Genomic DNA, 14,051 nt, shown 5'->3' on the forward strand with positions numbered 1-14,051 from the left:
CTGATACATTCATTTCTTTCATGTAAATGGCAAGAGTCCATGAGCTAGGAACGTATATTCCATACGTCACTAGCTCATGGACTCTTGCCATTTACATGAAAGAAAGATAGAGAACTCCTTTACTACCCATTTCCCAGCTTTGCACAACCAACATTGTTAGATTAATATACTTTCTAACATTTAAACCTCTAAATTTCTGCCTGTTTCTAAGCCACAACAGACAGCCTCTTATCATGTGCTTTTTTTTTTGCTTTTCACAACAGGAGACTGCATATTCATGTGTGCCATTTAGACAACATTGTGCTTACTCCCGGAGTTGTGGATGACACTGCACTAACTGGCTAAAATTCAAGTCAGTAGATATTAAATAGCCATGTGATCAGGAGGCTGTCAAAAGAGGCTTAGTTACAAGGTAATCACAGAGGTTAAAAGTATATTAATATAACCATGTTGGCTGTGCAAAACTATGGAATGGGAAATAAAAGGTATTATCTATCTTTTAAATAATAACATTTTTGGAATAGACTGTCCCTTTAATCTCTGGTAATGTGTAATAGTTAAAATCTGCAAGAATTATATTATATGTTTCAACTAAATAACATTTACTTAAAAGGGACAGTCAAATCAAAATTAAACTTTAATGATTAAGATAGGGTGTGCAATTTTTCAATTTACTTTTATCAAATTTGCTTTGTTCTATTTGTATTCTTTGTTGAAAGCTAAACCTAAGTAGACTCATATGCTAATTTCTAAGACCTTGAAGACCACCTCTTATCTTGTGCATTTTGACAGTTTTTCACAGCTAGACAGCGCTAGTTTATATGTGCCATATAGATGAAATTGTGGTCACTCTCGTGGAGTTATTTATGAGTCAGCACTGATTGGCTAAAATGCAAGTCTGTCAAAATAACAGAAAAATAACAGAATTTATGTTTACCTGATAAATTTCTTTCTCCAACGGTGTGTCCGGTCCACGGCTTCATCCTTACTTGTGGGATATTCTCTTCCCCTACAGGAAATGGCAAAGAGAGCACCCAGCAAGAGCTGTCCATATAGCTCCCCCTCTGGCTCCGCCCCCAGTCATTCGACCGACGGTTAGGAGAAAAAGGAGAAACTATAGGGTGCCGTGGTGACTGTAGTGTATAAAGAAAGAAATTTTTCAAACCTGATTAAAAACCAGGGCGGGCCGTGGACCGGACACACCGTTGGAGAAAGAAATTTATCAGGTAAACATAAATTCTGTTTTCTCCAACATTGGTGTGTCCGGTCCACGGCTTCATCCTTACTTGTGGGAACCAATACCAAAGCTTTAGGACACGGATGAAGGGAGGGAGCAAACCAGGTTACCTAAACGGAAGGCACCACGGGTTGCAAAACTCCCAAAAATAGCCTCCGAAGAAGCATAAGTATCAAATTTGTAAAATTTGGCAAAAGTATGCAGGGAAGACCAAGTCGCTGCTTTACAGATCTGATCAACAGAAGCCTCGTTCTTGAAGGCCCATGTGGAAGCCACAGCTCTAGTAGAATGAGCTGTAATTCGTTCAGGAGGCTGCAGTCCAGCAGTCTCATAAGCCAATCGGATGATGCTTTTCAGCCAAAAACAGAGAGAGGTAGCAGTAGCTTTCTGCCCTCTCCTCTTACCAGAATACACAACAAACAAGGATGATGTCTGTTTGAAATCCTTTGTTGCTTCTAAATAGAACTTTAAAGCACGGACCACATCTAGATTGTGTAACAAGCGTTCCTTCTTTGAAACTGGATTCGGACATAGAGAAGGAACAACAATTTCCTGGTTAATATTCCTGTTGGAAACGACCTTTGGAAGAAAACCAGGCTTGGTACGTAAAACTACCTTATCTGTATGGAATACCAGATAGGGAGAAGTACACTGCAAAGCAGATAATTCAGAAACTCTTCTAGCAGAAGAAATAGCAACCAAAAACAGAACTTTCCAAGATAGTAACTTAATATCTATGGAATGAAAGGGTTCAAACGGAACCCCCTGAAGAACTGAAAGAACTAAATTTAGACTCCAAGGAGGAGTCATGGGTCTGTAAACAGGCTTGATTCTAACTAACGCCTGTACAAACGCCTGTACATCTGGCACTGCTGCCAGACGTTTGTGTAACAAAACAGACAGAGCAGATATCTGTCCTTTTAAGGAACTAGCTGACAAACCTTTATCCAGACCTTCTTGGAGAAAGGAAAGTATCCTCGCTCTTCATCTTTTTCTGTTTTAGAGTAAATAGTACAAACCGGCACTATTTTAAAATAAACTAACACCACATACTCTTTACCATCCCCGTGGAGATGCTACTTGTTCAGAGCGGCAAAGAGAATGACTGGGGGGCGGAGCCAGAGGGGGAGCTATATGGACAGCTCTTGCTGGGTGCTCTCTTTGCCATTTCCTGTAGGGGAAGAGAATATCCCACAAGTAAGGATGAAGCCGTGGACCGGACACACCAATGTTGGAGAAAAGGGGGTAGTCTACAGATACTTAGATACAAGGTAATCACAAAAAGGTAAAAAACTAAATGTATGCTTACCTGATAAATTTATTTATTTCATGACACAGTGAGTCCACGGAATCAGCAATTACTGTTGGGAATATCACTCCTGGCCAGCAGGAGGAGGCAAACAACACCACAGCAAAGCTGTTAAGTATCACTTCCCTTCCCACAACCGCCAGTCATTCGACCAAAGGAAAAAGGAGAGAAAGGAAATAACACAAGGTGTAGAGGTGCCTGAGGTTTATCTAAAAAACTGTCTGAAAACAAGGGAGGGGTGTGCACTCACCGTGTCAAGAAATAAATAAATTTATCAGGTAAGCATACATTTTGTTTTCTTTAAGACACAGTGAGTCCACAGAATCAGCAATTACTGTTGGGAATCAATACCCAAGCTAGAGGACACAGATGATTAGGGAGGGACAAGACAGTAAACTAAACAGAAGGCACCACTGCTTGAAGAACCTTTCTCCCAAAAGAAGCCTCAGCCGAGACAAAAATATCAAATTTGTCAAATTTGTAAAAATTATGCAGAGAGGACCAAGTTGCAGCCTTGCAAATCTGTTCTACAGAAGCTTCATTTTTGAAAGCACAAGAAGCAGAGACAGCCCTAGTGGAAAAAGCTGTAAAACTCTCAGGAGACTGCTGTCCAGCAGACAGCTAAGCCAAACAAATTATACTTCTCAATCTGAGAGAAAGAGAAGTAGCAGAAGCTTTCTGACCTATACATTTCCCAGAGAAACAAACAGGGCAGAAGACTGGCGAAAAAAACTTAATCGCCTGTAGATAGAATTTAAGAGCACGCACAACATCCAACTTGTGCAACAAACGTCCTTATGAAAAGGAGGAGTAGGACATAAAGAAGGAACAACAATTTCCTGATTAAAATTTTCATGAGAATAACTTGGAAGAAAACCTAAGAACCGCCTTATCAACATGAAAGATAAGATGAGGCGAATCACACTGCAAAGCTTAGCGTTCCGAAACTCACTGAGCAGAAGAGATAGCAATAAGAGAGAAAACGTTCCAGGATAACAACTTAATATTCATGGAATGCAAAGGCTCAAACGGAGCCTACTGCAAAACTTTAAGAACAAGGTTACGGCTCTAAGGTGGAGCAAGCGACAAACACAGGCCTGATTCTGATGAGGGCCTGACAAAGATTGCACATCTGGCACGTCCGCCAGACGCTTATGTAGCAAAATAGACAATGCAGAATTCAGACCCATCCTGGAGAAAGGACAAAATTCTAGGAATCCTGATTCTACTCCAAGAGGAACCCTTGGATTCACACCAACAATTAGATAATTACGCCATAACTTATGGCAATCTCTCTAGCAACTGGCATGCGAGCCTGAGTCATGGTCTAAATGACAGACTCAGAAAAACCTACACTTAAACAAAACTAAGTGTTTAATCTCAAAGCGGACAACTTCAGCAACGAGAGATGAAGGAAAGGACCCTGAATCAGAAGGTCCTACCTCAGAGGCAGTCTCCAAGGAGGAGAGACTACATCTTCACTATGTCTGCATACCAGATCCTACAATGCCACGTAGGGGCTAATAAAATCACTGCCGCTTTCTCATGTTGAATACAAGCAATAACTCATGGAAGGAAAGCAAAACAGGAATGCAAGACTGAATTCCGAGAAATGCCAGAACATCTATCAGGGCGATCAGCGGATCACTTGATCATGAACCGTACTTTGGAAACTTGGCATTCTGCCAAAAGGAGCCAACTCCAGAACCCCCATTTGAGGGCCTACCTAGAAAACACCTCCGGATGGAGAGCCCACTCCCCGAGATGAAATATCTGTTTGCTCAGAAATCCGATTCCTAAATGTCCACCCCTGAAAAGTGGATGACAGACAGCAATTGTGAGCTTCTGCCCACTGAACAATCCACGTCACCTCCAGCATGGCAAAGGAACTCTGAGTTCCTCCCTAGTGGTTGAAATAAACTATTGAGGCGATATTGTCTGACTGGAAATAAACTAACAACTACTGAGGTCAAGCCATCAGAGGATTGTAAATTGCTCTCCACTCTCCAATGTTAAAGGGGAGAGCAGACCCTAAACTAGACCCAGACTGCTTACCAGTCCAGCAGGTTGGTGCCAATGGTAACATCACACAGGAATGTCTCCAGAAGCACGCGCCCTGAGACAGATACTCTTGAAAAAAAACACTACAGGAAAGAGTCTTAGAGAATGGATCTAGTTTAGTTCGACTACAGATAGATCCGAGAGATCTCCATTTCATGGAAAATTGCAAAGGGAATGAAGTCCATGGGTACCATCTGACCAATTCCCTCCATACAGAGAGTCACTGAACAGTGAAGAAAAAACAACTGCAGCTAGATCCAAACTCCCAACTTCCTGGTTGTAAAATGGCTAAGCTTGCGGTTGGCGGTTAGACTGCAGAGTGAGGAAAAGCAAAAATTCCTTAATTATTTGACCTCTGTTAGACCTTATCTCCTAGATAGAGAATCTATTAAGGTCCACGTCTACCGCACCTGACGATCTCAGGCGGTCTCCCATCCAGGTACTGACCAGACCTGGCCATCTTAAACTTCCGAGATCAAACGGAAGTGGGTGCAGTAAGGGAATAGTGGCAGTGTATCCATTAAATCACCCTTGTAGATGAGATAAGGGAATTTTATCACAGATTCATTCCCATCGATGGGAAAGTAGATTGACAAAATCTCTGTAAAGAGAGATTGTTCAAAGGATGGAAGATACCTAAACCATACATTGTCCAGAAAAACATCCTTGCAATATCCTAAGACCCAAAGTCTTTCTCAGAATCTTGAGAAGATCCCATTCAAGGGAACAATAAATCCTTCAGTTCTAGGCTTGTTATGAACAGACCCTCATGACCAAAGGAGAAAGGATACTACTTTGAAGATCAGAACCTGAGTTACTTGAGATAAATGCCTAGATCCTGACCCAGACTGGGACTGGAATTCTCACTCCCCGAGAGGAAGGTCCTGAACCCAGTTCAAGGAAAGTCTCTAATACCTGGATCACAGATACTCTAGAAGGAGAAATCTGCCCAAGGGAGGAATTCTAGATAGGACTCCAAAAGACATGACTGATCCTGCAGAAAGGAGAAAGAAAAACTTTCCTCCAGTCTTTCCGAAAGGTCAGAGGAAAATTATGGCTGAATATCCTAAAAAGTAAACGCCAGAATCGTGGATTGGAGGAAACGTAAAATATTGACCCTGCAACTGCAGAACTATACAGCCTTGGCTGTATCACTAAGCCATAGGCAGGCTTCCCAGCTGACCAAGCTTTCAGTCACAAAGCCCGGCGAGCTAGAACAGCAAGTCTAATAAGACAAGGCATTGTTCTAAATGAACAATTACACCTCCAGCTTCTTAACCATGGATCCGAAAAGGAGCTAGCTACCTCCACAGGGATCAAAGTTATCATAGCTATAGTAGAAAGCTCCCTTATACTAAAAACACCATGCATTTTAAAGGAGACAGCTACAGGAAATTCCTTTAAAGGACGGGAGACAGGGAGAAGGATATCCCCAGCTTCTCCTATTCCAGCACGTCTGGAACACTTCCTCAGAGGAAGAAAAAAAAACCACAGAAATTATAGAGTTTACAAAACGTTGAAAGGTTGACGACGACAGGAGGGTCGGTGTCGTCCAAGTAGCTAAAACCTCCTATAACATTATACAAGGTGTTGAAGCATACATCTGAAGGAGACCACTTCAGTATCAGATGAAGGAATTATACTGTCCAGATCTGAGATTTCGCCCTCAGAAACTACCGGCAAATCCTCCTCATCAAACTAAGAAGAAGAAGAAGAAGAAGAAGAAGGCAAACCTGTGTAGCAGCAACCTTATCTGAAACATTAAATGTCCTCTTGCAGGGAGAACAGACCAGCCGCAGAGGATACCAGAGCTGTAAATTCTGTAAGCATATACACTCCTCCAAGAGATTGAGAGGAACCACAGGGCACTGCATGTGACGCTATAGAGGCTTGGGACGTTAAGGAGAAAACTGCGGCAAAGCCTAAATTGCATCAGCCTGAGAGACATGAGGCTAGTATAAAATTTTTAAAAATGAATACTGTCACTTTTAAAAATAAAGACATATCATTTAACAGGAGAACCCAAAATACAGTTGTATGCAAAAGTTTAGGCACCCCTGACAATTTCCATGATTTTCATTTACAAATAATTGGGTGTTTGGATCAGCAATTTCATTTTGATCTATCAAATAACTGAAGGACACAGTAATATTTCAGTAGTAAAATGAGGTTTATTGGATTAACAGAAAATGTGCAATATGCATCCAAATGAAATTAGACAGGTGCATAAATTTGGGCACCCTTGTAATTTTGTTGATTTGAATACCTGTAACTACCTAGCACTGTTTAATTAGAACACACAATTGGTTTGGTGAGGCCATTAAGCCTTGAACCTTCATAGACAGGTGCATCCAATCATGGGAAAAGGTATTTCAGGTGACCAATTGCAAGTTGTTGTTCTCTTTGACTTTACTCTGAAGAGTGGCAACATGGGGGCCTCAAAAAACTCTCCAATGACCTGAAAACAAAGATTGTTCAACGTTATGGTTTAGGGGAAGGCTACAAAAAGCTATTGCAGAGATTTAAGAGGTCAGTGTCCACTGTGAGGAACATAGAGAGGAAATGGAAGACCACAGGCACAGTTCTTGTTAAGGCCAGAAGTGGCAGGCCAATTAAAATATCAAACAGGCAAAGGATGGTGAGAACGATCAAAAACAGCCCACAGACCACATCCAAAGACCTACATCATCATCTTGCTGCAGATGGTGTCACTGTGCATCGTTCAACAATTTAGCATATGGGAGAGTGATGCGGAAGAAGCCTTTCATGCACACAAGTCACAAACAGAGTCGCTTGAGGTATGCAAATGCACATTTGGACAAGCCAGCTTCATTTTGGAAGAAGGTGCTGTGGACTAATGAAACAAAGATTGAGTTATTTGGTCATAACAAGGGGCGTTACGCATGGCGGCAAAATAATACAGCGTTCCAAGACAAACACTTGCTACCCACAGTAAAATTTGGTGGATGTTCCATCATGCTGTGGGGCTGTGCGGCCAGTGCCGGTACTGGGAATCTTGTTCAAGTTTAGGGTCGCATGGATTCAACTCAATATCAGCAGATACTTGAGAATAATATTGAGGAATCAGTCACAAAGTTGAATTTACGCCGGGGCTGGATATTTCAGCAAGAAACAACCCAAAAAAACTGCTAAAAATCTACTGTGGCATTTATGCAGAGGAACAAGTACAATGTTCTGGAATGGCCATCCCAGTCCAAAGACTTGAATATCATTGAAAATCTGTGGGGTGATTTGAAGCGGGCTGTCCATGCTCGGCAACCATCAAACCTAACTGAACTGGATATGTTTTGGAAGGAGGAATGGTCCAAAATATCTTCGTCCAGAATCCAGACACTCATTACAGGCTATAGGAAGCATCTAGAAGGCTCTACTAAATATTGATGCAATATTTCTGTTGGGGTGCCCACATTTATGCACCTGTCTAATATTTGGATACATATCGCACATTTTTTGTTAATCTAATAAACCTCATTTCACTACTGAAATATTACGGTGTCCTTCAGTTATTTGATAGATCAAAAGGAAATTGTTAATCCAAACACCCAATTATTTATAAATGAAAATCATGGAAATTGTCAGGGGTGCCTAAACTTTTGCATACAACTTTATATATCTATAGGAACAGACCCCTGTTCCACTCTCATATTGGATAATACAATTCTCCAAATCCTTCTAATAGTAGAAAAGGAATAATAAATCTTAAGCCAACAAATACAGTGTCAGCTAAATGTAAAAAGAAAAATATGAACGGACCCTGTTCTAATTTTTCCTGTAAATTCTAATCCATCAAGTTTCTATATTAGCACATTGCTAAACATCTGGGACTTAATTCACATTTTAATTTACATTTTTAATGTATATTTAATGTGTTTCATTTTAAATGTCTTTATTTGCATTCTTTAAGGATGAAATATATTAAACAATTGTATTTATTAAGTGTGGAATAAGAAAATACTCCACTCTGATGAACCGTATGTCAATGCATAAGTTGTGGCTTAGACTGATAGTAGGAGACAAGCTCTGCATCTAGACCCGCCGCTCCGATAGGAACACAGGTCACATGAACGCAACAAGAAAAAACTAGACACAGAAATGGCGGAGCCAATGTCCGGCACACAAACAAACTACCCGAAATACGTATCTCCAACATAGTCTTCTTGAAATCCTCCATAAGCCCAGGTGAAACACTCTGGATAAACCCTCTCAAGTCAGACACACTAATCTTTAACTGGGGGTGGCGAGGGAAATGAAGTGGGTTGAAATTCTTATATTCAAGGACTGAATCACTTTGTATAATACTTATAGTCCCAGAATCCCAGAACCTAATGCAATAATATACATAGAAATGTACAAATATGTGTGCAAGAGAGATTTGCAACACACAAAGAGAAAGATTGCAGGTTGCTGGATTGTGTAATAACTGTACCCACTGTAAATAAAGGTCAGACACATAAAGAATAAGTAAGTATCAAAATCATCCGATCATTCACATTTATACTAAATAACTTTATTAGTGAAAAAATATATTGAAAGTCCGGCTGGACTCATACACATGCACACACACACATACTATTAAAACTAGCTGGAACTCAGATAATATTATTGGTATATCAGATAGCACTCCCGTATTCAAATTATAGTAACTAGCAGGGAATCTAAACTATTTATAGTGTTACAATATTGAACCCTGTTAGTATATAATAGATTATAGACAGCAAGAACAAATAATTGCTGTATTAGTTAGTCCTCCTTTAAGGCAAGTCTACACTATTAGGATAGGCAAAAACACTGTATAGTCTGAGGTGCTGGGTATTAGTGCATGAATTAGCCAACCCAAGCACAGCCTTAAATATCTGCGTGTTTGAGTCCTAAACTGAGTGAGAGTTGCACTGAGATTATTGTTAACGATACTATTGCTAGTAATAGTTCAAGTGGTCAATATATAGGCCCCATAGATATAAAATATAAGCCTTGATTAAAGAGACAAAATATGTTGAGTGCCTCTTATTGAGCCACAATATAGCTGTTTGCCGTGGTATTTGTGACCTGGTATTCAGGGTGGATATATTTGAATAAATTAGCATAGACCGATATTGTTTGCTACAAACTAACAGACCTTGTCGCAATTTTACCACATCCAATAGTAGTGCTTGATAAGCTAGTTTGAATGTGGTGCAGTTAGCCTGCTTTTTAATTAATATAAGTCGCTATTGTTTGCTGCAAACTAACAAGCGTGTCAGCAATTATAACACATCACACAATAGTGCTTAATCAGCCAGTTTGAATGCTGTGCAGTTAGTCTGCTTAATACCGTAAATTTATGAGTTTTAGAAATCTGACCCCTATTATCGGTCGGAAAATTCCCACTGAAATACTTAGAGATATCCCATTACAAACAGCCACCAAGTTAAATCGTCTACATTAGACGTAAATGAGGACTAAGCTATAAAAAGGTCTCTTCTATAGCGGAGACCTGATTACTTTTAACTGTCTATGAATATTGGGATAGTATCAAGAGTGCTAGCACTGAGTCAGCAAATTAAAAATTGGGGGTTCAATAACCCGCTCTGTCCGGCCGGCGCGTACCCCTCTGAGGAAGCGTAATGTGAAACGCGCGTCAGGGGCACGAACACGGGGTTATTGAACCCCCAATTTTTAATTTGCTGACTCAGTGCTAGCACTCTTGATACTATCCCAATATTCATAGACAGTTAAAAGTAATCAGGTCTCCGCTATAGAAGAGACCTTTTTATAGCTTAGTCCTCATTTACGTCTAATGTAGACGATTTAACTTGGTGGCTGTTTGTAATGGGATATCTCTAAGTATTTCAGTGGGAATTTTCCGACCGATAATAGGGGTCAGATTTCTAAAACTCATAAATTTACGGTATTAAGCAGACTAACTGCACAGCATTCAAACTGGCTGATTAAGCACTATTGTGTGATGTGTTATAATTGCTGACACGCTTGTTAGTTTGCAGCAAACAATAGCGACTTATATTAATTAAAAAGCAGGCTAACTGCACCACATTCAAACTAGCTTATCAAGCACTACTATTGGATGTGGTAAAATTGCGACAAGGTCTGTTAGTTTGTAGCAAACAATATCGGTCTATGCTAATTTATTCAAATATATCCACCCTGAATACCAGGTCACAAATACCACGGCAAACAGCTATATTGTGGCTCAATAAGAGGCACTCAACATATTTTGTCTCTTTAATCAAGGCTTATATTTTATATCTATGGGGCCTATATATTGACCACTTGAACTATTACTAGCAATAGTATCGTTAACAATAATCTCAGTGCAACTCTCACTCAGTTTAGGACTCAAACACGCAGATATTTAAGGCTGTGCTTGGGTTGGCTAATTCATGCACTAATACCCAGCACCTCAGACTATACAGTGTTTTTGCCTATCCTAATAGTGTAGACTTGCCTTAAAGGAGGACTAACTAATACAGCAATTATTTGTTCTTGCTGTCTATAATCTATTATATACTAACAGGGTTCAATATTGTAACACTATAAATAGTTTAGATTCCCTGCTAGTTACTATAATTTGAATACGGGAGTGCTATCTGATATACCAATAATATTATCTGAGTTCCAGCTAGTTTTAATAGTATGTGTGTGTGTGCATGTGTATGAGTCCAGCCGGACTTTCAATATATTTTTTCACTAATAAAGTTATTTAGTATAAATGTGAATGATCGGATGATTTTGATACTTACTTATTCTTTATGTGTCTGACCTTTATTTACAGTGGGTACAGTTATTACACAATCCAGCAACCTGCAATCTTTCTCTTTGTGTGTTGCAAATCTCTCTTGCACACATATTTGTACATTTCTAGACACACTAATCTGTCCAGTCACACAGTGTGATGCGAATACCGTAGTGCGAACACCTGATCTGTAATGCTATTGCTAATACTAGATCAGTGTACATGTCTGCCGAAATCTCGGATGAAAACAACCCCAGTACATCAAACAACTCTCTAAAGTGTACAGAGAGAATCTCATATAGTGTGGTCTTTGTTTCAATTATAATAATAATTTTAGCCTCACAAAGCTGGTTAACCCCTTCAATACCAACAAAAGGAAAACAGTCTCTCTACAACTATCACATGAAATGCCTGCACACTGCTATCAATAATATCCTACTAGAATATATTTGTCCCATAAACTCTTGCAGAATTTCTAAAGTGCATAATCTCCCATACATAGAAGACCCCATAGCATGTATCTGCATCTAGCCGTCCGGCAGGAGGACAGCTCTCCAGGTATGAGAGGATGCCACTCCTCACAGAGTCCTGTGGAAGAGACAGAGAACAGAATAAACCTACTCTGGTTTTCTATATCAGGGCAGCAATTTGTCAGGAAAACGCAGTGAGGCCCACCTCACAAGTTCCTAACTGCTTGAAAGCTACCACAGCCCTTCTGAAGAGACCAACGTGTAGTACAGCTATACCCAATTAGAGCAAACCTGCTCAGGCTTTCAAAATAATAAAATCTTGATAGACCAAGTTCTCTGACACCTAAACTTCACTCCTTGCACTGAAGGCAAAGAGAATGACTGGGGGTTGTGGGAAGGGAAGTGATACTTAACAGCTTTGCTGCGGTGCTTTTTGCCTCCTCCTGCTGGCCAGGAGTGATATTCCCAATAGTATTTGCCGATTCCGTGGACTCACTGTGTCTTAAAGGGACAGTCTAGACCAAAATAAACTTTCATGATTCAGATAGAGAATGTAATTTTAAACAACTTTCCAATTTACTTTTATCACCAATTTTGATTTGTTCTCTTGGTATTCTTAGTTGAAAGCTAAACCTAGGAGGTTCATATGCTAATTTATAAGCCCTTGAAGGCCGCCTCTTCTCTCAGGGCATTTCGACAGCTTTTCATCACTAGAGGGTGTTAGTTCATGTGTGTCACATAGATAACACTGTGCTCACGCACGTGAAGTTCCAGGGAGCCAGCACCGATTGGCTAAAATAGATGTCTGTCAAAAGAACTGAAATAAGGGGGCAGTTTGCAGAGGCTTAGATACAAGTTAATCACAGAGGTAAAAAGTGTATTTATATAACTGTTTGTTATGCAAAACTAGGGAATGGGTAATAACGGTATTTTCTATCTTTTAAAATACAAATTCTGGTGTAGACTGTCCCTTTAAGAAAGAAAAGTATATTAATATAACCGTGTTGTTTATACCAAACTGGGGAATTGGTAATAAAGGGATTATCTATCTTTATAAACAATAAAAAAATTCAAGTAAACTGTCCCTTTAATTTATTTCTGCCCAGAACTTTGCTTTTTTTTTTTTAATTTTTATTTACAGTTTATGCTTACCGTGACCAAGCTCTCGTCTGTTAATGCCCATGGTTCTGCCTGTTTCATTTGTTGCATATGGTGGAAACTGAAAATTATAAATACTATTAATAAGTGTCACTTATAGCTATGACAATTATGAATACGTCAAAATTCAGACGACACAAACTAGAACCTACTTTTATCTAAATAAACATAATTTATAATAAAATTAAAGGAATAGTTAAATCAAAATTAAGCTAGCATGATTCAGAAAAAGGATGTAATTTTAAGACATCTTTTAAATTCACTTCTATTATCAAATTTACTCTTGGTATCCCTTGTTGAAAAGAATATGTACATATGCTGGTGATTGGTGGCTACACACATGTCTTATCATTGGCTCATGAGATTAATCTCGCTAGCTCCCAGAAGTGCATTGCTAGTTCGAAACTACAAGCAACAGTGCAATTAATAAACAACACTAACATATTAGAGGCATTTTATTTTTGCACTTTTAAATCCCTTTAAGGGATATACACACTAAAAGATCATAATCTGCACTGAATATTTGTGTTTACAAAAATACCTGATTGGATAATCAATCGTGTAAATTAATAAGAACCAAAAAAAAAAAAGACTGTGAGAAAGTAAAAGTATGACACTGTAAAAGATCATAAAATATTTGATATAATCAAAAGGCGATATTTTGAAGAGAAGCAATGTGTGTGTGTGAGAATTTGAACTGACTGAGAGGCCAATCAGAGAATAAAAAAATAAATATTGTCTATTTGTGACTGACCCCTGACAAAACACATGGTCCAAATGTGCCCAGAATGAGTTTGTCAACTGCTATATCGCAGGATAAGGTTTAGGTTATTGGCTCTAAATGTAGTTTTCACTCCCCTCACAATTAAACATGTCTACATAATATTATATTGCATTTCTATACATATTGGTTTGTGAGAGATAAATATATATATCAGAATTTATGCTTACCTGATAAATGTATTTCTCTTGCGATGTATCGAGTCCACGGATTCATCCAATACTTGTGGGATATTCTCCATCCCAACAGGAAGTGGCAAAGAGAGCACCCACAGCAGAGCTGTC

General features: G+C 39.3%; 1 protein-coding gene across 1 annotated transcript in view; it reads right to left on the minus strand.

The window, feature by feature from the left end:
- PNPT1 (polyribonucleotide nucleotidyltransferase 1) overlaps positions 1-14,051 on the minus strand; it is a gene marked incomplete at its 3' end in the record, with an annotated part of 233,635 nt that overhangs the window by 152,123 nt on the left and 67,461 nt on the right. The window contains 1 exon segment of the mRNA XM_053712023.1: positions 12,981-13,047. Coding sequence (XP_053567998.1) covers positions 12,981-13,047 — 67 coding nt within the window.

Source organism: Bombina bombina, chromosome 4 (genome assembly GCF_027579735.1).
Source record: "Bombina bombina isolate aBomBom1 chromosome 4, aBomBom1.pri, whole genome shotgun sequence".
In the NCBI taxonomy this organism is placed as follows: domain Eukaryota; kingdom Metazoa; phylum Chordata; class Amphibia; order Anura; family Bombinatoridae; genus Bombina; species Bombina bombina.